Source organism: Pseudorasbora parva, chromosome 17 (genome assembly GCF_024679245.1).
Source record: "Pseudorasbora parva isolate DD20220531a chromosome 17, ASM2467924v1, whole genome shotgun sequence".
Lineage (NCBI taxonomy): Eukaryota > Metazoa > Chordata > Actinopteri > Cypriniformes > Gobionidae > Pseudorasbora > Pseudorasbora parva.
Window position 1 is genome coordinate 42,830,320 of NC_090188.1, and position 27,563 is coordinate 42,857,882.

The window sequence follows — 27,563 nt, forward strand, 5'->3', positions numbered from 1 at the left end:
GAGTTAATTAAAAGTCCATTAGTTGGAGAAACCTTGATTATTAAAGCACAGTTTTAGTGAATAATAATTCAAATTTCAGTGAAGTTTGCAGTTCTGTTCTCACATGGAGCAAGAAAAAAAAAATGAAATGGAAATAATACCTTAAAGCATTATGATGGGAAACGTTTTTGATGTTTTTTATAAGAGAAAGTATTATTTATTTATTCTTTTCAAAAATATAAATTGAACATTTCAGAATATGCAAATGCTTCACATATAATTTTCATTGTTGCACTTTGAGATTCTTTGGAATGAAAAGTGTTATAAATTAAATATATTATTATTTATTATTAATTCTTTGAACATTTCCATTCGATTATGAAACCATAAACAAAAGAACATAACAACAATAAAAAAAATAATTTATAAGAGAAAGTAATTTTACTTATGGAAAGGGCGCGAACTCATTTTTGCGCGAACTGCTGCAGGCGCGAACACGTCATCATTCGCGTGAGGGGACAGCACAGGTCGTCAGAGAGGCAAGTTACCAGCTTGTTTTATATTCTTTTCAGATTGTGAAATGTTGACCAAAATAAACAAATTACTGATAGCCACCTAGATATTACAGACCAGCATAATACTACATGTGTTGCTTGCCTATAGTATGAAGATGACGAGTAACTATTAGGGTTGGTTTCCGAGCTCGGTACTTTTAAGGCCACCAACTGAATGACGGTACTACCGAGTTGCCGATTCAAATTCAATAAATCGGTACCAAAGTTCGGTGCCTGAGAATATCTGGTGATATAGACTAGTGTCTGTGACTATTAAACCGCAAAAAAACGATTTAAATACGAAATCTGCGTGTCTGTGAATGGCGGTTTAATTTACCTCACACAGATAGGTGCGCGCACACACACACACACACACACACATTGTCTCATATGAATGTATGAATGAACAGAGCCTGAAAGTCACATAATTATGGCAAGCCGTTTTAGCATTAAATACACCTTCGCATACTAGTCATAAATCAGTTTTGACTAGTCATAATTCCAGTTCCAGATATCTCCTCTGCAATTTTGACTAGTCGATATTGCAATTAAGATATCTACAATGTGATTGTGACTAGTCATAATATGGATTGAAGATATCTATAATGTTAATTTGACTAGTCATAATATACATTCAAGATATCTATAATGCTATTTTGACTAGTCACATTCTTCCATTGACTTCCATTGGAAAATATTTCCAGATATCTTCAAATGAGTTTTGACTAGTAGAAATTGTAATTAAAGATATCTATAATTGATTTAATACTAGGCATAATTCTAATTAGAGATATCTCAAATTACAATTGCACTAGTCATAATTAAATTAGAGATATCTCTAACTGAATTATTACTAGTAAAAATTATAATTAGAGATATCTCTAACTGGGTTTTGACTAGTCATAATCACATTTAAGATATCTTTAATTCATCAAATTTAAAGATATCTAAAATACATTTGTAGATATCTGCAAATAATTTATTACTAGTCAAATTATAATTGAAGATATCTTGAATTGGATTTTTGTCTAGGCAAAACTTAATACGAGATATCTTGAATTGGAATTCTTCCTAGTCGAAACACATTTAAAGATATCTGCAATTTAATTATAGATATCTCTGTCTGATATTTGACTAGAACGATCTTTCTTTGGAGATATCTGCAATTAGCTTTGTGACTAGGAAGAATATAAATGTAGATATCTGGAATTAACATTCAGACTAGTCAAAACTCCTTTATAGATATCTTAAACATGCATGCAAATATGCCGTAGCTAAGCCACACCTTAAACATTTTATTAACCAATCCTACCGCGGAAACCGTTGTCATCTGCCATTTTGTTTAAGAATTGTATAATAAAAGTCCTGCGTCTTTGGTCATTTTAAGCTCCTTTATAGAGAAGGAAATCAAACGTATGAAAATAAAAATGTACCTGGGACATGTGTAAACGTGACATATAATATGCTGAGAAGATCAAGAAGGTTGTTGTCTAATTCTAGGCTATATATTAAAGTAATAAACAAGGTTGAGATGCATGCTGTGGATTAAGTTGTGTTAGTTTTCATTCCCAAACGAACACATTTAAAGCTAAGCATTTGGCCTTATTTCTGGTGCAACATTACATATGTTATAATTTTAAAATAACTTTTCAACGCACTGGCGCTCATCACTCAACACAGCAGAATATCACATCGCAGATCTTTTGCTATAATACAACACACCACTCCCACCTTGTGGATTATTACCTTTATGACATGAGTAAACACAACGCAATGTACTAATCAATGTAATCAGTAGCTACATCATGTCAATGTTATTTAAACATTTATTAACCTGTAATCTTTTTAAAATCATTCTTAAATGTTTTTGACTGGGTCTGCTGGAGACATTTAATCATATGCATCCAAATGTTGTCACTCGTCGATTATTGGTGGAAAATGTCCTCACGTCACAACCCTACACAACAGCGCAGATTTGACTAGGAGCAGGTACAATTCAGATATCTTAAAATAGAGTTGTGACTAGTCGAAATTGAATTAGAGATATCTCTAATTACCTTTGCGTATGTGTGACGCGTCTATTGAAGATATCTCTGACGTCATTACAGATATCTTTAATAGAGTTTTGACTAGTCAAAATGTATTTAGAGATATCTCGAATCAGATTTCTTACTAGTGCAATTATAATTGCAGATATCTCTAATTTTCATTTTGACTAGTCGAATTATAATTATCACTAGTCAAAATACAATTGTTACTATCTTTAAATATATTTATAGATAGTCAGACAAAGGTTTAAATGCTAAAATGGCTTGCGATACATAATAGGCATTTTACCGTTTAATCTGTGAAAAAAATACCGTCATAAACAAAGATCTTCAGGGCAACCCGTCAAAATAAAAGTCCGGGTTATCGTGACACCTATATTACTGTTGTATTGTAGAATTTAGATACGTCTCAATGTAATAATAATTCTAACACTAATGTAATAATAATAAATGATCAACATTTCATATTTTTTGTAATAAATGTAGGCTATAAAGCTCAGTTATAAAGTGCAGCACTGTTTGACAAAAAGTTTGTTTAATTAAATTAAAATATACATTAATGTTTTATGTCTTCATTTAATTACCAGAAGATACACAACACATCATTTGTTGGAAATATTTTCATAGAAATTATATATATATATTAGTGCTGGTCAGCGATTAAATGATTAATCACGATTAATCACATGATTTTTCTGTGATTAATCGCAGTATGCACCAAATTCAATAATGAATACAAAAGTGCTGCTATATGAATAAAAGGGCAATAATATATGGTTTGCAAACACTTTAAACAAATAAGGTGCTTTTTACAGCAGTTAAAAGTTAGTATCAGTTACAATATTTCTTGTAAATATCAACTTAAACATTAATTTAACCAAATTAAATTAAACTGGTGGTATACATATTGATTGTGTAGTAATATTCTCATCAGTGTTCTGTCAGCTTTATAGGCCGACTTAAATCTGCATATTTGTGATATTCACCCCAGGGCGTTATTTAACTTTATAAAGGCCATTTTTTTAAATCTTATTAAATGTATGCATCATCTTTCCTGTTAAATTCTTACATTTGATTAATAAATTCAGTTATAATAGTAAAGACACTATAGGCTGTTACCAATCTAATTAAATAATTTAAACTGCAAAAAATAGAGCTGCAATAAATAATGTTATAAGATTGATGTTCTCAATAAAGCATGCGATCATACTTTAAACCGCCAATAGGGGGCAGCAAGTGATCGTCTTCATGAGCGAGTCATTGAGTCGTTCATTCAAATGATTCATTCAAAACACTGAATCATTCAGTAACAAAACACTGCGCTGAGTGTTGCTTTCCTCTGGAACTATTTTCCTCGTGAAATCATGGGTGAAATGGAACAAAAAAGGTTGTTTGGATCTTAATAGTAGTGTAAGTATAAGTATAAGAAGTGTAAGTAACTTAATATTAATTAGGCTACTTGTTTATTGAACTAGGCTACAACATTCATGCTACACAATTCACGATTGCAAAGTCGACTTGTGTTATAAACAAAATCATAAATAATATATGCATTATCTTTCATGTTAAATCAATATCAACAACTACAAAAAGCTCAGTTTGACCCCAGTATGTTTCTTCTGTGAGTTAATATCGCTGCTCAATGGTTTTGATTTCTCCACGAATGTCTCTCACAGAGACGGGCAGCGCGAGCCTCAACGCGACTAACGTACCAGAGGCAGAGATACACTCATCAATCGCTGTTTACATTGAATATAATAAAAACAACAAAAAAAAAGTTTCTGGTTATTTTAATATTTTATTTGTCCCTTTTGTCCCAGACAAAGAATGTCAAGCCCTTGGCTTACAGACAGCACTGTATTCTCCCGTGACCAATGGTTTGTCTGTGTGTGTATTCATTCTCTGTGAGATTAGTAGCCTATATGCTGAGTTTCAGTTTATTCATGAGACCGCTCCAGTTCATGTGCAACGCAAATGATCGCTCTGTCACGGTTTGTCTGCTATATTATTTATTACAGCTTATTTATTAAATTCAGGCAAATGATGAAACATTTATTAAAATTAAGATACAATTTATACAAAGCTTTCTACAAAACAAAACTTAATGAAGTGGTCAAAATCATCTCTGACCCGATGTCTTTAGCCTTATTCGGACTGGATTAGATTAACATGGGGACATGGGGGTAAAGTCATTTTACCTCAGGACGTCTGTAATATTAATGGCCAATTCGCACGGGATAAGACATCTCAGTAAAACTAGCAGAAGTGGGAGGAGTAACTGGCTTTACGCACCTCCTTGACGTCATGTGCGTATGATGTTACCGTTATAACGTGAGCAAACACAACCTGAGCGCCAGTCTGAACTCCGTCTCCAATATATGTGTTTTAATAAACAGTTAGGTCCAGTCTAACGATTCTGATTGGGTTATGTTGGTAGTAGACACTTTCCTAGAGCTAAAATGTGTTGTGCCTCTAATAAGTGCTTTTGATCTTCTTTTTGCTTTAAATGATATGCGGAAAATACTGGACATTTTCCACAGATTTGTCCCACCACCTACAACGCAACCGAATGCTTCAAGCGCCTCCAAGCTCGCAAAATGTGCTCTTTTTTAACTTTTAAACAGGAAATGATGGGATTTTACCATACATTTTTACAGCGGGTCTATTCGAACAGGATTAGTATTACCTGAGGTAATTTTTCCGGACCTTTTTAGAGAAGGTAAAAGTCTCGGTAATCTTTACCGAGATTACCCGTAATGTCCGTAATGATTACCGAGATGGCACATTCGGACGGGACTAAAATCACAGAGAACCTCTGGTAATAATTACTTTACCCCCACATCCCCATGTTAAACTAATCCAGTCCGAATAGGGCTTTTGACATAAATTGCACATCTGTGCGTGTTTCATAATCAATATAGCCTAGATGATATTTAAAAATAACATTATAATATTTTAACATAACTATAAAAAAATACATTGTTTGGCTAAAAAAGTAGCCTATCTTCTCCTGTCGGCGCCGATAATGCACAACGGGGACGTTCATTTGGTGAATTTCCCTCGAGTATAGTTGGTGCTGCAGATAGTAATTATAATATTAACAGTATTGGCAACGATATGCATCTGTTCATTCATTCTAGAGCTGCAACTAACGATTATTTTTTCTGTCGACTAATCTAACGATTATTTTTTCCGATTAGTCGACTAATCTAACGATTATTTTTTTCCGATTAGTCGACTAATCTAACGATTATTTTTTTATTAGTCGACTAATCTAACGATTATTTTTTCTGCCGACTAATCTAACGATTATTTTCCGATTAGTCGACTAATCTAACGCTTTATTTTTTTACCCTCGCATAAGTTACGCTAGAGGTGTAACAGTACAGACTGCTCACGGTTCGCTCTGTATCACGGTTTTAGGTTCACGTTTCAGTACAGTTCGGTATTTGCTATGTTCAGGGGGAAAAGGACAACTGTCAAATGAAAATAAAGAAAATAAGAACAGATAACTTAAATAGAAGCAGCAGCACAAATAAATACTATTGAGCAAAGATGATAATAAAATAACTATGCTTTTCAGGTTTTTCAGGTGGGTCTAACATTAGTTTTTAGGTAGAGAAATGGAATAAAGTAATCAAATGTAAAATAACTGCATATTGACTAATGTTTTTAATATTTACTAACATAATATTTTGCATATTAAACTTACAAAAGCTATTCAGTCAGGAGCAGTGAGTGATGTCTTTATCTTTTGTTTGACATTAAACAGACAGCAGTGAAGGCTACTGCCCCTTTAAGACCCAAGGATAGTCGTCGTATTTTCTGTATAAAGTTCACTTAAGGCATATACAGAGTAGGCCATGACATTTTGACATACTTTTTGTGTGAGTTTGTCCGTTTAAGCACAGGATTTGAAAGATAACTTTTGAAAGAGACAGATCTTCTCATTCGCGTCTCCTGGCTACACGCGGGTGATGACGGGGAAAATGACTGCTCATATTCGGACGTACGGCAGCTCTCGCATGCGTTTTATAAAGTTTACAAAGAGAGACCGTTTTGCCCACGTTTTTCTTTTACTTTTGCTGTTGTAGTAGTGTATACCTGAGGAGTCAGCACGTGTATCCATCGACAGAAACATACATACAGCATTATTAAGTTACAACCCATATTAAAGATGCGTCATCAGGTGTGAGATGACCCGCGGTGTAAGTGCGTCCCGGCACCTTTTGCTCGGGATCCCGGTTGGGAAACACTGGTCTGTATTGATTGACACCGCGCTGGTTTGTTTAGAATTATAATGAGCGCCGTGACCGCGCGCTGCCGCGTGATGAGGGTGTGTCGCAACTCTGTTATTCAACTGCTCTGGTTTTAAAAGCTGTCACACTAAATGCGCCAAAATGCAATAAAACTTGTTTTACGGTCGAATGCAACGCACCGAGTGTGTGTGTGTGAGTGAGTAAGAGACGCGCAAAAGGGTGGAGAGAGAACTTAAGGAAATGCAGCTAAACGAATATGCGTGCGTCTTTTAAATAGCATAAAAATGAATGAATGATGAATCAATATGTGGCGGCCGTTATTGATTATGTGGCGGTCCGCCACAAATTATTCTATGTGTGGGAAACACTGTTTGGCCTGTTTAAAGTATTCCCATACTTTTGATATTCATGGTCTAGGTTTTTGTGATAGAATGGAGAACTTTCTCCATTCCCACGAGCAGAAGCCAACATTAAGCGAGTTGAATGTGTGATACGACGCGCCGACGCATTTCACGAACGTCGACGTGACGCGTCAATACACTGACGTCAGACGCACGTCCGCTAACAAACCAATCAATGTTAAGATGCAGCCCAAATAGATGATGATGACAGGACGCCAGTGCATCAGGTAAAGTTCTTTAGTGCGCTGACATAACTGCGATTTAAAAGCAAACCAAAATGAACCAAATCCATACAATGTATCAAAACACGAACTTTGGTTTGGACCTTGGTGCGGACTTTCAGGTGTGAAAACGCCCTAAGATGTGATAACTACTGAAATAATTGCGAATTGCAAATACTGCACTTTGCTCTCGTGACCAGAGCCCACTGTTGGTGAGGTGTGTGTGTGTGTGTGTGTGTGTGTGTGTGTGTGTGTGTGTGTGTGTGTGTGTGTGTGTGTGTGTGTGAGAGGGAGATGCACAGTAGGGTTGTGCCGATGGACGACGATGGAGAAACACCATCGTGATGCCACGCCCCCGCCCCGCTGCGAGTCTTGCGAGTCAACACACCAGAGTATGTGAGCGGAGCGGCGGGGCGGCAATTTCCCCTCCACGTTCTTTCTAAGCATTCTAGAATCCCTCCGCTCCAGCTCCGCTCCGGGTTCACCATCTCCCTCTCTCCGCCTCGCTCACTGATATCAGAAACACCGCTCCGTCTTCGCTCTGAGGAAATTTGCGGCTAATAACTGCTAAAGTATTTTAGTAAGCTCTGAAATATCACTATAAAGTTCGGTTTATAACCTGCATTAACTGAAAAAAATGTATAAAAAATAAACAATAGGAGATTAAGAGCATAGTTTCAACGTGGTTTATTGGAACATTTGTGTGCATTTTCCCCCCACTATGCCAAACTGGCTTTATCAAAAGTTAAATATCATTGATGCTGAATATAATAACTGTATAGGCTACCTACTGTCTACTGATAACTGTATGCAGGTAAGCACTACAAGATGTTTTTGATTGCATTAGAGAGAACGATTAGTTCGTGTGTGTATAAGTGCTACCTGTTTAAAATGTGCTTTCACCCGAACATTCAGTAGGCTATGAGGTAAAAAAAAAAAAGAATCCCTTAAACTTTACCATCCCGCTCATGCCCGTCGCCGTGATCATCTGTATCCAGCTGGTTGTTTACCGTGTGAGTTCTGAACACTGCACCATGTGCTTATTTAAATCTTTTCATTTCTACTCATATTAGGCTATTCCTCATGTCTGTGAGGCGAGCCTGCTGAGTTTCAGTTTAATTGAGACGTGCTCCAGTCCATGATCATTGAAAGCGATCGCTTTCCGCGACCTCATAGTCTAGGCTACTTATTTGCTTCTTATTAATTAAATACATGCAATTAACCGAAGAAACCTTTATTAAAATTAAGAGACAATTTGTACAAAACGAAAGAGAGGCTTTTTACAAAACAAAACTTAATATTAAACTAAATATAACCACCAAAATCATTTCTGACCCACTCGCATCTTTGCACTTATAGGCTATCATAATGAGATAAAATTAAAAAATAATATTAGGCTATAATATTTAAACAAAAAATTAAAAAAATTGTTTAATGGCTACAACAAGTATAGTAAGCTACAGATTTATGTCATGTCTGAGCTGGATTTGAACGAACATCATTTTACCGGCGGGTTCATGAGCGCGCGCCTGCGGATTATTGAGCTGATCACACCGGCGTCATGACAAATCCTGTCCACCTGTGAAATCGTGTCCGCAAGGACCCCCAGAGCGATTCTATTGGCTGAAAGAAATGTTAATAGGTAATCTGTTCAGAGCCTGATTACAATTCTTACACAATCGCGTTTTGATTTTTGCTGTTTAAATTGTGTTAAAATAGTCTTTAATGTCTTAAAAAGCATATGTTTCATATATTAGTAGTATATAACTGAAGCTATAAGTGCTTATATAAATATATAATTCAGAACATGTTTTTGCTCCCATTATAGCAATCAATTACATATTTCAAATAAATGTTTTGCATGTGTACTTAGTATGGCAATGAATTCATAGTTTATTAGTTTATTATTTAGTTATTTTTAAACAATTGCTTGTCCAGAACCATGTATAACAACTTTTGATCAGGCATTTAAAACCGCTACCAGCGGACACGATTTCACAGGAAGACAGGATTTGTCATGACACCGGCTCCGCTCCGCTCATTAGTCATTACAGGCTCGTTCTCGACAGAATGTCCATGTATTCAAAAATGGTCGGGTTTAAATGTGGCTCGGGCTCATAATTACAGTTAATGTGTCGGGCAGGGCCGGTCTCTCGGGTGCATTGGCTTGGGTAGGGTCGGTCTTGATTTTTTTGAACTGATCTATGCTCTAGTTCGAAAAAACAAAAACGAAACGAAAATATTCGTTTTTCGTACCCCCCGGACGATATCATCGTCCATCGCGATGTTTTACTGTACACATCGTCAGCTGCCGATTTAAGTGATATCGCCCAACCCTAATGCACAGTGGACCTTTTTTTTTTTTTTTGCCCGTTTGCGTTTTGTGTTTTACTACTTACACGATTAATTAATGATATTATTGGTAAACAGGTCCTTCTCAAAAAATTAGCATATTGTGATAAAGTTCATTATTTTCCATAATGTAATGATAAAAATTAAACTTTCATATATTTTAGATGCATTGCACACCAACTGAAATATTTCAGGTCTTTTATTGTTTTAATACTGATGATTTTGGCATACAGCTCATGAAAACCCAAAATTCCCATCTCCCGCTCACGTGCACTCGCTCGCGCCCGCTCAGTGTGCATAAACGAGCAGAAGAAAGAAAGTTTGAAGTAAGTGAGAAACTTATGAGGGACTGGCGAAAAGCAGACGTTACTTTAACTGTAATGAAGAAAACAAAGAAAGCTAATCGCGGACTGAAAGCAGGATGGCCAGAGCTGAAGGAACGAGTCCACAGATGGGAGAGGCTCAGCCGCGCGAGACGGACACTGTGTGAATCGTTCTCCGCTGCATATTTTACTACATGCAGTTTGTATTTTGCAGAATAAGATTTTCTTTATGGGGGCATTTTGTTTGTGTTCAGTCTTTCTAAGTTGTTGTCTTTAAGTTAATATTTCAGTTAAGAGTTTTTTTCTGTTTTCAATTTTTTTTTTTCAGGGCTAGGCTAAAGGAGCAGCATAGAGCGTCCTCTCGCGGCTATATGTTTATTCTTGTCAGTCAGTATGAATTAAATTTGATATATAAGTCGCACCTGATTATAAGTCACAGGACCAGCCAAACTATGAAAAAAAAGTCTGACTTATAGTCCGGAAATACGGTAGCATGTTTCATCTGATCAATAAAAGAAAAGTGTTTTAAAACAAAAAAAGTCAACCTTTTAATTAATTATGTTCAGTTATGCACTCAATACTTGGTGGGGAATCCTTTTGCAGAAATGACCGCTTCAGTGCGGCGTGGCGTGGAGGCGATCAGCCTGTGGCACTGCTGAGGTGTTCTGGAGGCCCAGGATGCTTCGATAGCGGCCTTAAGCTCATCCAGAGTGTTTGGTCTGGCGCCTCTCAACTTTCTCTTCACAATATCCCACAGATTCTCTATGGGGTTCAGGTCAGGAGAGTTGGCAGGCCCATTGAGCACAGTAATACCATGGTCAGTAAACCATTTACCAGGGGTTTTGGCACTGTGAGCAGGTGCCAGGTCGTGCTGAAAAACCAAATCTTCATCTCCATAAAGCTTTTCAGCAGATGGAAGCATGAAGTGCTCCAAAATCTCCTGATAGCGAGCTGCATTGACCCTGCCCTTGATAAAACACAGCGGACCAACACCAGCAGCTGACATGGCACCCCAGACCATCACTGACTGTGGGGACTCAGGGTTTTTCCTGGGTCAGAAATGGTCTTCGGTGGTGGCTGACCAGACATGGTTATCCACACACACGCATGCACGCGCACACACACACACACACACACACACACACACACACACACACACACACACACACACACACACACACACACATACACCAACAGTAAAAGTACCTACCCACATGATCTGTGAGCCCAATACTGACAATAAATGTAAAATAAAAAAATAAAAATGTAATCTAATTTTGATATCTCATTATGTATGATGTCTTGATGTTTGTTTCTTTAGTTCCTCGTTTTTACACGGTTTGTGTAATTACTGATTAATTATTTTGGCAACAATCATTAAAAAGTAGCATTAAAATTTTTATAATAGTCTAATTCTCTACCATATAATATTTAATAAAATTATTGGCTATCAACAACTTGCATTGTTCTGGTTTCACCTTATTCCAGGCTATACTTTTTTTTTTTTTACTACATATTATCAATATAAATACTCAAAATAAATACTTGAAAATACTGTGGATTATTAAGACTAATTCGTACTAACCCCTCTTGTTTAATGGGGTAAGCACACTTGCGTTCTCATGTCAGAGGTGTTGTGAGTAAATGATTACACACCGATTCGTGAGTTCAGTGTTGGAGAGATCAGTTCATTAAAATGAGTCATTAGTTCGCGAATCAGACAAAAGCGGATGTGTGATTCCAGACTGTTAAAACAACGCAAAAGATTTGTCATCACAGAAAACACTTCGTAAGGATATTTTTTCGTTTATTTGAAAGTATGGTTTATGTCGGCTGCGTGTGCAAAACGTCTGTCAGAAGAGGTGTGTTTTTTTAGCACAATTCACATCCAGCAGTAATTCAGGGAAAATATTGTGCGAACGCGCCACGTGGAACATGGAGTCAGTCTTCCGATCTTTTACCAGTGTGTCAGTTCAGTTGATTTTGATTGATATGTGCGAGTGAGAAAGAGCTCAGAGAGACGGTGATTAGGGTTGGGCGATGTCACTTAAATCGGCAGCTGACGATGTGTACAGTAAAACATCGCGATGGACGATGATATCGTCTGGGGGGGTTGGAGAGAAATAATATATATTTTCGTTTCGCTTTCGTTTTTTCGAACTAGAGCTTAGATCGGTTCAAAAAAATCAAGACCGACCCTACCCAAGCCAATGCAACCGAGAGACCGGGCCTTTACACATTCCCCGACATATTAACTATAAGCCCCATTTAAACCCAAAATTTTTTGAATACGTGGACGTTCTGTCGAACGAGCCTGTAATGACTAATGAGCGGAGCGGAGCCGGTGTGATCAGCTCAATAATCCGCAGGCGCGATCATGAACCCGCCGGTAAAATGATGTTCGTTCAAATCCAGCTCAGACATGACATAAATCTGTAGCTTACTATACTTGTTGTAGCCATTAAACAATGTTTTTAATTTATGTTTAAATATTATAGCCTAATATTATTTTTTAATTTTATCTGATTATGATAGGCTATAAGTGCAAAGATGCGAGGTGGTCAGAAATGATTTTGGTGGTTATATTTAGTTTAATATTAAGTTTTGTTTTGTAAAAAGCCTCTCTTTCATTTTGTACAAATTGTCTCTTAATTTTAATAAAGGTTTCTTCGGTTAATTGCATGTATTTAATTAATAAGAAGCAAATAAGTAGCCTAGACTATGAGGTCGCGGAAAGCGATCGCTTTCATTGGTCATGAACTGGAGCACGTCTCAATTAAACTGAAACTCGGCAGGCTCGCCTCACAGACATGAGGAATAGCCTAATATGAGTAGAAACGAAAAGATTTAAATAAGCACATGTGCAGTGTTCAGAACTCACACGGTAAACAACCAGCTGATACAGATGATCACGGATGGGCATGAGCGGGATGGTAAAGTTTAAGGGATTCTTTTTTTTTTTTACCTCATAGCCTACTAAATGTTCGGGTAAAAGCACATTTTAAACAGGTAGCACTTATTCACACACGAACTAATCGTTCTCTCTAATGCAATCAAAAACAACTTGTAGTGCTTACCTGCATACAGTTATCAGTAGACAGTAGGCAGCCTATACAGTTATTATATTATATTATATGATTTTGAATGAGCAGACATCTGTATTGATCCGTAGATAAAATAACTGATGAAAACGTTCATCTTTCCAAACATACAAACAAATTTGCACTGCAAAAAGCATCAATGATATTTAACTTGATAAAGCCAGTTTGGCATAGTGGGGGGAAAATGCACACAAATGTTCCAATAAACCACGTTGAAACTATGCTCTTAATCTCCTATTGTTTATTTTTTAAATATTTTTTTTCAGTTAATGCAGGTTATAAACCGAACTTTATAGTGATATTTCAGAGCTTCGAGGTGAGGAGTGGGAGATGGTGAACCCGGAGCGGAGCTGGAGCGGAGAGATTCTTGGCGTGGAGGGGAAATTGCTGCCGCTCCACTCCGCTCACATAGCTACTTCTGGTGTGTTGACTCGCAAGACTCGCGGCAGGGCGGGGGCGTGGCATCACGATGGTGTTTCTCCATCGTGAGGTCGCACAGCCATCACAATGGACGATGATATCGTCCATCGGCACAACCCTAACGGTGATGGTTTTGAAAGACAGAGAGTGCGCAGAGCTCTCTGCTCATTCTCTGTCACTCAGTTAACGCGCGCCCTCTCACATGCATTAGTAATCTACATCAATTTATAAATCACAATAACTCATCAAATAAGGCTTTGGCGGGACAAAAATTTGTTTTGGCGGCCGCCAAAAAAAATTCAATGTAGGAAAAACCCTAGGGACTTGACACTAGACTTCAGGCATTTGGGCATTTCCTTCTCCCCAGTCTTCCTCCAGACTCTGGCACCTTGATTTCCGAATGACATGCAAAATTTGCTTTCATCTGAAAAAAGTACTTTGGACCACTGAGCAACAGTCCAGTGCTGCTTCTCTGTAGCCCAAAAGTGTCTTGACCTGGGGAATGCAGCACCTGTAGCCCATTTCCTGCTCACGCCTGTGCACGGCGGCTCTGGATGTTTCTACTCCAGACTCAGTCCACTGCTTCCACAGGTCCCCCAAGGTCTGGAGTCGGTCCTTCTCCACAATCTTCCTCAGGGTCCGCTCACCTCTTCTCGTTGTGCAGCGTTTTTTGCCACACTTTTTCCTTCCCACAGACGTCCCACTGAGGTGCCTTGATACAGCACTCAGGGAACAGCCTATTCCTTCAGAGATTTCTTTCTGTGTCTTCCCCTCTTGCTTGAGGGTGTCAATGATGGCCTTCTGGACAGCAGTCGGGTTGGCAGTCTTACCCATGATTGCGGTTTTGAGTAATGAACCAGGCTGGGAGTTTTTAAAAGCCTCAGGAATCTAATTGAGGTTGTCGATACAAATTAAGGACGTTCATTTTGAACGATATGAGCCGAAATGATTCAGTGACTTGAAATCGATTCAGAAACTTTTTAGCCAAAAATTTAAATCAGTGTGACTGATTTATTTCAGTCGAATCGAATTGTTGTTAAAACGAATCGTTACACCCCTATGCGGTAAAGAAAACTGTGCGACTCTATTTCCTACAAAGTTTGAACCACTGCATGTCTTACAGTCGTGATTTTTAAAGGGCCAGAGTAGAATTTTAACATGCAACATATTTCAATGTAAAATTAGAGAATAATTATCTAAATAGTACACATGAATAAATGAAGTTTACAATCTTAACACAAATACTTAAAGACTGAAATGCACCACATAATTTGCAATATTTGTCAGAGAAAATAAGCACAATAAGGCTCGTACAGGTATCCATTTAATAATTTTAATAAATATAATCATTTACACTTGTTACTATTGCATTCTGTTAATGTAAAACAATACTGAGGAGCAAATAATATACATTTATCAAAATAAAGTATAAATTGCATGTTATTACTATTTAAACATATTGCAAATAACTACTTTTATATGGTGTAAATAGAGTCTATTTTCACTTAGTAAAGTTATTCCACTTTGTAAATAGCATCTACAACTATTTGCACTTAGTGTAATTAGCAATTATCGCTAAGAAAATGTGCTATTTTTGCCGCTGCCTATTTTAGGGCCCTATAATTTCCGCGATCACGGAATCGCAGACGGAATCGCGGAATTGGCATATTAACGCGGAATCTGGTGTTAACGCAGATTTCCCCGGAATTTTACATATTTGTAATAGGCATGTGCCGATATCAATTTTTCATGTTGCGATTAATTGATGACGTTTTATCACGATATACGATATTATCACGATATTGAAATAAGTTGCAAAAAAAAGTGTCGCCATAGCATAACAGCTTTAAGAACAATTTTTGTAAGAACAAAAATAATTGAATGTTTAAATACAATAATGCACCAAAAATATATACAGCTATGGAAAAAAAATTAAGAGACGCCTCATTGAGAAATCAATGTTAAGTGGTCTCTTGATTTTTTTCAGAGCTGTAAAAGTACAATTTTCAAACAGATTAAAGTGCAAAAGAATTAGGCTATACAGAACAACAGGTAGGCTTACAAATTACAATAAGGTCTCATTATTTAATGCATTTACTAAGATTGAGCAATAGCTACATTTGGTACAGAAATTATAATGTTTTTGGTAATGTTAGTTAAGAAATACTGATCATTGTTAGTTTTATCTTAGGTCCATTAAAAGTTCTTTTGATTTTGATTTTAATGTTATTAAAAAGTGACTAAGAAATTAACATAGAATGATTAATTCTTTATAAGTATTTTTCATTGTCAGTTTGGTAATAATGAATTAACATGTTAACTAATGAAGTCGTATCTCAAAGTTATACTGAACAATAACAAATAATCAGAACAGTTCTAATTATTAGGGTTGTAGTCCAGATTAAAACATGAAATGTTTAAATTTGAAAATAAATAGCCTATTAAGTCTTTAAGTATTAAGTATTTGGTGCTGTGATGAACAACATTGAGATTACAAAAACGAATGGCTGTTTGCTGGTTTCCGGGGTAACCGGCTGCATTCTGCAGTTCATCAGTGCCCTCTGCTGTCACTGAGCGGCACTTCAGCAGCGCGTCTCCTTCACCGGTTCAGTCATGTGCAAACGCACGTTGGGCTTGTTTATATCTGAGCGCGTGTCCCTTTGACGCAGAATACAGCGGTGTTGAGCATTTATACGGTTGATGGGCAAAGTATTATTGAGTGCATTATAAAAAAATTATAAATTGTTAATAAATTATTATTTACGATATTTTAAAGTGCCCACGATAACAATATCGTGCATATTCATTATCGTGATAAATCGCATTATCGAAAATCGGCACATGTCTAATTTGTAATGAAATTCTGTGTCGTGTGGGTGGAGAACGCATGTCTGAGGAAAGTGCAGACCGGGGGAAGCAAATCTTCGCGACACAACCCCTCCCGTCATTTCAGCTTGCCCTTCAAAACAATGAAAGTATGGCGAAGTTGGTCTCCACGGCTATGCTTTCGGCAGCGATAAAGTTAAGAAACTCGACGCTAACGGCGGTTTCACACTGCACGCGCAGGTGGCGCAGAAGCTTTGCGTATGGAGAGCGGGAGCCGTGCGCTCGTTGTGCTCAGGCAGCATTGGTCGCGCGCGCACCTGAACCGCGGCTCGTGTATTGCAGACAGACAAACAAATATTGTCCATTCTGTCAGATTTTCCGGTGTTCTGCTCGACCCCTGTCATCTCGTGCTTTGATTTATAATGGGTACATTAGGCAGCAATGCATATCTGCTGCAAATGCGACCGTTTCCCCTCTGTTCCAAACATGCATTTAACATGCTGTAGCCTATGGGTAGTTTACATGATAAGTAACCTTAAAGTTAAGATAAGCATCTAGTTTTAATCATTTAAAGGGGCCTTTGAAGTTGGGGGAAAATAACATCAGGCAGTGTTGTGTTTTCGTGTATTTTTATTTTTCACAGCTCTGGATATCATAATGGTGATTGTTAAACACACAGAACAATTCACTACATGATTTCATGGTGAAATGTGTTATTTTTTCATGTTAATTTTCAGCTTTAAATGTTTTACTTAATAGTACTGTATGTAAAAGATGATTCTTATGATTTTTTTTTTTTTAATTGAAAGAAAAAGCTAATGGAGCACTTTAACTTATACTACTATAATAAGAATTTGGGAAAAAATAAAACGGATTTTATAGGGCCCTACTATTTTATTTAGGGAACATGAGGGCCCATCATGCTACGCCCCTGTTCATAATTATGTAAATATAATGGGATATATATTGCACCACCAAACATTGAGGTTATGTACAAATATTGTGCAATTACTCGATATATTGATAGTAGTTGCAGATAATTTGATGAAGGTTGATTTTAAAAAATGGCATCAGAACAACTCCATGCCTATTTTAAAATGGCTAACTTTGCTAAGTTTTGATTAATATGTGTCTTTTCGTCTATATTTGCAATTTATTTTGAGAAATACGCTTTATGTGTAACTAGCAAGCATGATCTAAATTGGTAGCATGTGTAGAGCAGATTAAACTCAATAAACAATGTGTTGTGTCATGCAATCAAGATTGAAATATTAGTCACTGAGCTTTTAATTATTTGCTTTCTAACTATCCTTTCCAGAATTTACATTTTAATAACTGGATGCCATGTCTAAGCGGAAGCGAATTAGTCCTGAGGAGGATGCCACTGCACACATTCTGTCTGGTGAAGACAAACCATGCTTTGAGGAGAGATTTATTTACTCTAATAAAGGTTAGTAACAGTATTTCAATGCTTCTTTCATCCCTTTTCACTTGAAGATACTGTAGCAGATTGGACATCGTTCTAAAATAGCATCCCCTCTTCATAGAAAACAGTAATACAAGCATAAGATAATAGCACAAAAGGCATGTGTAAAGTAGGGCTGTGCAATATATCGAAATTATCTAAATATCGCAAATGTACATATCGCAATATGCATATCGCAACAGCACGCAATATCTGAATGATTTTAATAGGTTACTTCAACATTGTGAAAAGTGTACATTTTTGGTTGACGCATATAGCAGAGAATCTACTGGGAACACGACTATTACTTTTGTTACTTGCTTGATGTTAAAAGGAGTTTTTAAAACAACTCCTGGCAGTCTTGCGCTCTCTCTCTCTCTCTCTCACACACACACAAACACACACACACACACACAGCGAAATGTCCACACAAGGCACCTCTCTGAAAGCGTGTGCTCCCTACAGTTCTGTTTCTTTTCTTGTTACACACTCAAAACTGTCAACACACACAGTTATGTCAAAATGGCTGTCCTGATGAGTATTCATGTTAACCCAGTCAGTTATGCTTTAAGTGAACGATATCAGTCGGGGAAAGAAGCCCAATGTGTGTCAATAGGTCCGTGCATTAGCTCTTAAAGTGACTTGCGGCTAATCAAGCTGTCTGTCAAACCGCAGAAGAACGAGAAAAATCACTGTGCTCTTGGCTGAACAACCTTTGTGGCTTTATCATGTATCAGTGTATATTTAATTCATATGAAGACTACTGTTTTTGTTTTAAATAGCAAAGAAATTAAAATAATGAAAATAATCGTCCGCAGCTAGTTCAGGTGTTTTCGTTTACCTGGATGTTCTTGATGTGAAGTTTTAGGTTGATATAAATATATATTACCAAGTCAACCAAGTCAAGCAGTTTTTGGTATTTAAATATATGCATTACATTTTTTGTTTGTTTACATTGATGTCAAAATTATATTGTCAGATTTATGACAATATACTTCTGAAAGCTGGTCACTTTCAGAAGTTGTAGCGACGCTTTCTATTCCCAGTAAGAATGTGAAACACATAAATAATATAATTCTCAGTTTTTAAATACTATTTTAAAATATTATTTAAATAGATTTTACACTCTAATAGCAATATCGTATCGCATATCAAATATCTCATTATTTAACAAGATATCGCATTTTTCTTCAATATCAGTGTAAAGCTGTATTACGTCGAATAGTCTAAGTTTAGTTGGTATTTTACTGGTATTCTTAAGATGATTCGTTATTGTTGCTACAGTTGCTGTTGTGGGCTGTGCAACCGAATGAGCAGCTTTTCACATAAGCTTAAAGTGACCTGAGGCCTCGATTATAAAACTGTACCTACAAACAAAAGCTAGATTTTGCCTACACACAAAAAAATTCAGATTTATAAAGCCATGAGTACGCACAACCTGCGCAAAAATCTCTTTATATCCCTTTATGTGCATCTCCTCCCCAAAATCCCCATATATGGAGCTGACAAAGCCTAGATTTACTATGCATGACCTCATCTGCATATCATTTGCATGCATATTCCCATCCACGTGACACAACACTGTCAAAGGTACAAAACATTGAAAAATATTTTAGATATGGACAATAAATGGCATTTGTGCCTTTACACATTACATTGCTGAAAATCATTCAAAATCCTTTTTATATTCTGAATTAAAATAACACGTTAAAAATAAAATACCTAATGCGCTGATTAATTCATGCTTAACTAATGCACAGATAATCATGAGTTAATGCATTACTAATGGTGAATTAACCCATTTATTAATGATCACTGCATCAGCAACTAATGAACATTCATCATCATTAATAGATTAAGTAATCATTAAATTGTTATTAGTTAAATATGTCATCATGTATTAATTCCTTAACTTGACTATTAGCTAATTGATTAAGTAATATGTAATTGTGGTTAGGGGTTTTGAATTAGTTAATAGTTATGTGACCCAACAAGTAAAGTCAGAACATAATGATACCTTTATAAATCATTAGCTGATGATTAATTAAACCAGACGACTGGAAGCTGAAATGCATGGCTTTGACCCGTTGTGGTAATTAACACGTTAATTTACATTATTAGTTCATATAATATGTTATTAAGCTTTTTTGCGTACGTACAATTTTACGATGAAATCTACGGAAAGTTTTATAAACGAGGCCTCAGGTCTATTGAATAAAGAAACAGTTAATTTCTACAGAGATACTTAATATTCAACACCATGCCATCTCTTTCTCTATCTTAGGTAGAGGTGTGTTTGCTCGCATGTCCATTGACAAAGGATGCTTCATATTGGAATACCGTGGAGAGTTACTGTCCCAAGAGGAGAGCCAAACCAGACAGAATATTTACACTGATTCAGAAAATGCCTTCTTGTTTGACTTTAATTGGGGTGGAAGACAATGGTGGTAGGTTTTGGTAACCATTTTGACTGACTATTTTTGACTTAGTTATTGGAAACAAATGTAATATTTTTTCCTCTTTCCCTTTTTAGCATTGATGCCTCAGAAGAAGATGGTTCACTTGGGAGATTAGTGAACGATAATCACAAGACTCCTAACTGTAAAGTGAAAAAAATAGTGATCGAAGGCAAACCACATCTGTGTTTGTTTTCCGTCAAGGACATAGCTCCAGGAGAAGAGTTAACATACAACTACGGAGATGCAAACCCGCCATGGCGTACTCGGGTAATTAGGTCTCTATTTAGTTTGTGTTGGTTTTGCCAGTGAGACCAGGTAAGCAACATTAGAGTGCTGTCATTTTTTTTAAAGTACCAGTACTAATTAAATTTCATATCATACCCAACTTAAAGGGATAGTTCACTTTGAAATTAAATGTTGATATGTTTTATCTTACTTCATGGGCATCTGAGATGTAGGAGTATTTGTTTCCCCAGGAGTTTCAATATTGATCAATTTAGGTCAAACCGTTCTTGTCTGTGCCTCACATAATGCAGGTCTATGGTCACCACCTCAAAGAGCAAACACAGAGAAGTCCAAATGAAACAATCCCCCATCGTAAGCACACACTGATGGCCTAAGACACCAAACGAGCCATTTGTGTGAGAAAGCGAACAGTATTTATATCGTTTTTACCTCTTGTACACCACTACGCCGACTGATCCGAGGGCGCGCGTGAGTGTTTCCTGTGGTGACATTCGCGTGTTCTGGCTGCGCAAGCGCGGAAAGCGCCGGAAGTGGATCTCTCGCGCGTGTACGTCTCTCATTGTTTACACAAAACAGAGATTATAGGTGAAACGGCTAATAGAAATGGTACTAATTTGCGCTTATCCTGGATGTTTAAACCGACGAAAAAGAAAACAATTACGTATGCTTGCACAAACTCATCCGGGAGTGGTGAGTTTTCACAAATTTCCAATTTATGAGCGTGCTATTTTGGAGTTATGGTTGATTGCTTTTCGGCTGGATATCAACACACCCATAAACGTACTAAAGTTGTGGAGGGTCTGCAGCGATCATTTTTCCCCTGATGATTTTACAAAGCAAGCAGTGGACCGCATAGTGCTGACATACCTACCTATAATCGTTGCAATAATAATAAAAAATACAACACATTACTCACTCTATTGACAGCGTGCCATTGGGTCCCTCTGGCCTTGGACGTCGCCTCCAGTTTATACGTGGCAAACTAAACACAATGTGCAAAACGCTGCGACTCAACAGCGGAGAAAACTCAGGATCTTCAGTCAGGCAGGTGTGTGATGCGATACTGTCAATTGCTATGTTCCATTCGTGACAACATATGCTCTCCACTTCTGTTGGCATCTCACTGAGGCTTGAAGACGTGCTGATGCAGCGGATGCTTCCTCCATCGCTCTGAGTTCTTGATCAGTGTATTCTGGTTCAACTAAATTGATGCGATGTCCTGTACGTCTAAATATGTTTAGATCTTCACAGTGAAAGGTAACACTTCCCATATTTCTGTGTAAACAATGAGAGACGTACACGCGTGAGAGATCCACTTCCGGCGCTTTCCGCGCTTGCGCAGACTAAAGCCAGAACGCGCGAATGTCACAACAGGAAACACGCACGTGCGCCCTCGGATCAGTCGGGCGTAGTGGTGTACAAGAGGTAAAAACGATATAAATACTGTTCGCTTTCTCACACACACTGCTCGTTTGGTGTCTTAGGCCATCAGTGTGTGCTTACGATGGGGGATTGTTTCATTTGGACTTCTCTGTGTTTGCTCTTTGAGGTGGTGACCATAGACCTGCATTATGTGACGCACAGACAAGAACGGTTTGACCTAAAATGATCAAAATTGAAACTCCTGGGGAAACAAATACTCCTACATCTCAGATGCCCATGAGGTAAGATAAAACATATCAACATTTAATTTCAAAGTGAACTATCCTTTTAACCAGTCGATAAAAAATATCGACTAGGGCTGCAAGATTTTGACAAAAATCATAATTGTCGAAACCTTGAAATTGTAATTGCGATTATTAAATACGATTATCACAACTTACATTGAATGATGTTTTGAATAGCTTTATACTAGGTGTGTAATGATACATTTGTGTCAGGATTCGATATAAATCAAGATACTTAATGTAGTAATGTCACTGAATCTCCGAAAACTTACATTTTTTCTCCCTCACGCATTACTCACTTTTTTTAATTATGCATTCAATGCAGGCAGCATCTCTCCCAGTCGCTGTCCCTCCTCTCACGCTTTTAATGCACTATACAAATAAGAATAAGCCATCTAAAATACTTTAAATAATCATACTACTAAAACCAAATGTGATCTGGTGATTTAAATAATGTTTGCGCTTTGAGGAGTTTCATTCCAGCAGCTCGCGCTTCATATGATCAATGCAGTCTGTCAGTTCTAATTGCAAGTCAAGTGTGCAAGTGTGTCAAAATGTCTAATTCTAAACTGTAAATGTTTAACTTATCTAAACATTTTAATTCTGCATACTCACTCTCATGTTGTTTTCGCGTGCCTCGGAATCATTTGAACATCCGTGTTTACTACATTATACGAGTCGTGGTAAATCTGGTAAAGCCATTGTGTCTCTTCAGAAGACTTGGATTTGGATTAGACATTAGACACTCGATTAGTTATTTTCACAATGCTTTTATGACATTTATTGGATCTTTTTGATCCAAAGTTTGAGAGGAATGGACAGTCCCGCCGCTGGCCGTCTTGATGAAGCGTCAATACTTTATAATGCCCGCAGCACTGGGAATGGACTTTAATGGAGGGACAAATCACAGGTTTTATAACAAACATCTTCATTTGTGTTTAGAAGCTAAACGAAACAACATATAAGCTGTGTGCACGGCTTCTGTCCTATTTTGCGTGCATTCGACCAATGTAGGCTACTGCTGTCACAGAGCAACATGCTATCGAGCCATGCAAATTGTACAAAAAATTGTAATCACTGCTTTGAACCATTACATAATCATAGCATCCATAATCGTAATCGTGATTAGAAATTTGATTAATTGTGCAGCCCTCAATTAATTATCAGCGTTGACGCAGTCAATTGTATCGACCAATCGCGACCAATTGCATAGCGCAGTCATACACAATGTTTCTGGTTGAAATGGCCAACAAATATTAAGAGCTTGAGTCTCTTTACAGGTGACCAGAGCAGTGCCGAGCAGTGAGGAGAACACCCCATCACAAGAGGGTTCATGCCTACTCACCAAAATAAACAGTCCCAAGCCAACTGAACAGGTAGATATTCTTGGTTTAAGTCAAGCTCTTGATCTTCGGATTAAACTCAATAGGCATAATGATCCATTTAGACCAAGGGTGCCCAACCAGTCGATCGCCAGAGGAAATCGCACTGTGGTTTGCCCTTTGTCTCTCTTCATTGTTCCCTCATCTCAGACCTCAAATACATAAAATATTAGCCTTATAGACATAGTATTTCTAGAGTAAAGGAAACGCTGTACTTATAAAAACAACAACAACAGTCAGTGATCTTGTAAGTAGGGTTGGTTACTAAACTTTTAAAGGGTTATTTCACCCAAAATTGAAATGTCTGTCATTAACTCCTCTCCCTAATGTCGCTCCACACCCGTAAGACCTCCGTTCATCTTCACACACAGTTTAAGATATTTTATATTTAGTCCGAGAGCGTATGCAAGTGTATGCACACTATACTGTCCATGTCCAGAAAGGGAATAAAAACATCATCACAGTAGTCCATATGAGACATCAGTGGGTTAATTAGAGTCTCTTGGAGCATCCAAAATACATTTGGGTCCAAAAATAACAAAAACTACGACTTTATTCAGCATTGGCTTCTCTTCTCTTCAGTCCTCAAGATTTTAACGGTTATGAATTGGGGATGCATGATATTATCGGCACGACTTCGGAAACGGACGATAAATGCTTAAAATATAAAAATAGGCATCGGCCAATATGAAAAAATGATGCCGATATGATAACGTGTTGATATGTGCCTGCAATAACTCACGTGTGCAAGGAGTGCTACAGCCATAGCACCAGTTTTTATTTTTTTTAGTTTAACATACTTCAAGTTCTGAACTACGATTTATAACCCACAGGTACCATCTATGTTTGCTGCCCAGGTGAAAGATCATCATGACAGTTATGCTCAGTGCTATGAAGAACTGTCAAAACTAACACTTGAAAGTGAAGGAGGGGCGACTGATCACAGAATGATCTATCTGAGGTATGTGCTAGCTTTTTTTGTTGGTGGGGGAATTGAAATGGCTTTCAGTATTAGGACTGGGGCGGTTACCGTTTCACCGCAATACCGCGGTCACGTGATGCCTACCGCGGGTCTGAGATCGTCACCGCCATCACCGCAAAAAAAAAAAAAAAAAAGGTTTACATTCCAGCCTTCATATTTTTTGCTAGAAAAACTAACATGTTCACTTTATCGTAATTTTTTTTATTTGTATAAAAATATATAATTTACTATAGGCTGTATTTTATCTCTTTACATAAATATATTTTCTACTTAAAAACTAATTTTTTTTATTTTATTAACCCCGAATAAGTACTCATCCGCGCTGGTTTGCACGTGAGAGGAAAAAAGTATCTTGCTTCCACTTAGGAGGAGTTGTGCACTTTTTATTTTAATATCTCCTTTCATACTATTTTCTTTAAACTATAATTTCGAACTATAATATTGACCCAGTGTTTTTTATGTGAACGCTGTTTTACGTGATTTTTACCATGGGGTGAAGCACAAAGCTTTTACAAGGGAAATACATTTGCAGATGTTACATCGCAGCCATGAAAACAGGCTCTGGATTCCTGCCGAATGAGAGAGGGAGGCTGAGCCCAATTTAAAGGTCCCGTTCTTCGCGTGTTTTCGAAGCTTTGATTATGTTCACAGTGTGCAATATAACATGAGTTCATGTTTCGCGTGTAAAAAAACAGTATTTTTCACACGATTGCCTTATCTGTACAGCGCTGTTTCCTCTGTCCTAAAACGTCCTGATGATCTCCTTGTTTTATGAAGTCCCTCCTTCAGAAATACGTAACGAGTTCTGATTGGGCCAGCGCTTCCCGTGTTGTGATTGGACAGCAGCTTAGCGCACTTTGCCCGGAAGGGTCCCGCCTCTTACCATAACGGGGCGATGCAAGCGCTGAATGTGCGCTCTTCTCCACGTGGGAGAGCAACGAGACCCCGTCCCCGAATCTGTGTGTTCTTGTGGGCGGAGCTTTAGTCAACAAACGGTTCTAGTGACGTCACTACAGCAGGAAGTGCAGCGGTGTAGTCCAAACCGGCCGCTCGCTGTAGGCTTTGAAAGGGAACTTCTTTTAAATAAAATATCTCGCTTGGCATTGAACTTTGAGCTTTATAATTTTACAGGTATTATTTATGCTCTAACAGCAACAATACACACTAACTAAAGTTTGAAAGATGGGATCGTGAAGAACGGGACCTTTAAGATTTGCCATCTTTTTAATTCTGTTTTGCAATCTGGTCATCCGATATTCCGATTTCCGTGAATTTTAACAATAGGCCGCCTAACGTTAGTCCATTTTATCTCTTTTCTTTTCCCAAATCTCGTTTCTTTTCACTCGCGGCGCACTCACGTTTGCAGGGAATTATAAACGTTTCTTCCTTTCGTTTGCTTAAGTCTATTACATCCGTTCACATCTTTTACTGTGGTAAAGTAGAAAACACTGTAGGACAAAATATTATTTAACACAGTTTGTGCTTGTTATTAGACATGAGGCGCGTCAAGTTTATTTGAATAGCGCAGTTCACGTGCACACAGCGGTTTCTTTCATTTTCTCTAGCAGTGAATAATCAAACATAGCCTAAATCTCTTGACCCTGTGGAAGATAAAACTCGCTCTTTAGACGTTTTACAACAAGTGTTGCTTTTATAACATCAGGTGAAAACATGAAGACGAAGATATTCGAGAAGTTGTCTATCCAGCTCGTGTCCCACATACATCTCAAAGCGCAGACCGGCATGACGCAACTTTGCGGAGCAAAAGGATAAAACAAATATTTTTTAAACAAATATTTAATTTTCTTATATTCTTAAGATTACCATGATTTACTTATAATCATTTAAATGGCGCCACGTCTTTTTTTCTTTTCTTTTTTTTTTTATATCACGGGTTTAAAAGCGGTTTACCGCTGAACCGCGGGAATTTCTTGCTTTTCAACAGCGGTTTAAAAAAATCCATACCGTCCCAGCCCTATTCAGTATTCATATGTTTAAAGCGGAGGTTCTGTGTTTTTTTCTAGGCTTGGTTGTGTTTATGGGGCGCAGTATAACATGTCTTAATTAGGGGTGTAACGATTCGTTTTAACAATGATTCGATTGGGTTGAAATAAAACAGTCACACTGATTTACATTTTTGGCTAAAAAGTTACTGAATTGATTTCAAGTCACTGAATCGTTTCGGATCATATCGCTCTAAATGGTAAATGGTATCGACAACTTCAAATCGTGATACGAATCGAATCGTTGTTAAACGAATCGTTACACCCCTAGTCTTAATACTTCTTTTTGTAAACGCCGTATTTTCCTTCTATTCTCCCTTTATTCCACACCGCTGTCTGTGCTTTGAACGGCTCGTCTGCTTCCTGCTTCTATGAAGCCCCTCCCTCTGACAAATGCAATGGTCTTAGATTGGTCAGATGACCAAATGTAGTTTCCTGTATTTTTATTGGCTGAAGGGCCAAGCACAGGTTAAGGCCACGCCCCTTCCCATTACGGGCAGAAGTCACATCTGCGGAGACTAGCGAGGGTTTATGATGTCACCAACCCAGGAAGAAGCTCGTTGTAGTCCAAACGGCCATTTTTGTAGGCAATAAACTGCCGGAACTTTAAAAGACAATATCTCCGTTTGCAGTGAACTTTCAGCGCTGTGACTTTGCAGAGACTGTTTATGCTCAAGCAGCGACATTACACACTAACTAAAGTTAAACAAGGCAAATCACATGACACCACCGCTTTAAAGGGTTAGTTCACCAATAAATGTAAACTCTGTCATTAATTCCTCCTGTGGTTGGCCAGCCGTCAGACCTCCGTTCATCTTCACACACAGATGAAAATATTAGTGTTGAAATCCGATGGCTCAGAAAGGCCTTCATTG

The 27,563-nt window shown here is 37.6% G+C and overlaps 1 protein-coding gene across 3 annotated transcripts in view; it reads left to right on the forward strand.

Moving 5' to 3' along the window:
* Positions 1-489: 489 nt before the first annotated feature.
* The window catches only part of LOC137045220 (histone-lysine N-methyltransferase set-1-like), a 33,133-nt gene continuing 6,059 nt past the window's right edge, over positions 490-27,563 (forward strand). For 2 of the 3 annotated variants that reach the window (XM_067421770.1, XM_067421771.1), the window contains exons 1-6: positions 490-518; positions 17,803-17,934; positions 20,234-20,396; positions 20,483-20,675; positions 23,602-23,697; positions 24,537-24,664. In XM_067421770.1, the coding sequence (XP_067277871.1) occupies positions 17,829-17,934; positions 20,234-20,396; positions 20,483-20,675; positions 23,602-23,697; positions 24,537-24,664 (686 nt within the window). In that variant the 5' untranslated portion in view covers positions 490-518; positions 17,803-17,828. The remainder of the gene's footprint in view (positions 519-17,802; positions 17,935-20,233; positions 20,397-20,482; positions 20,676-23,601; positions 23,698-24,536; positions 24,665-27,563) is intronic. The other variant, XM_067421769.1, reaches the window with a different exon arrangement.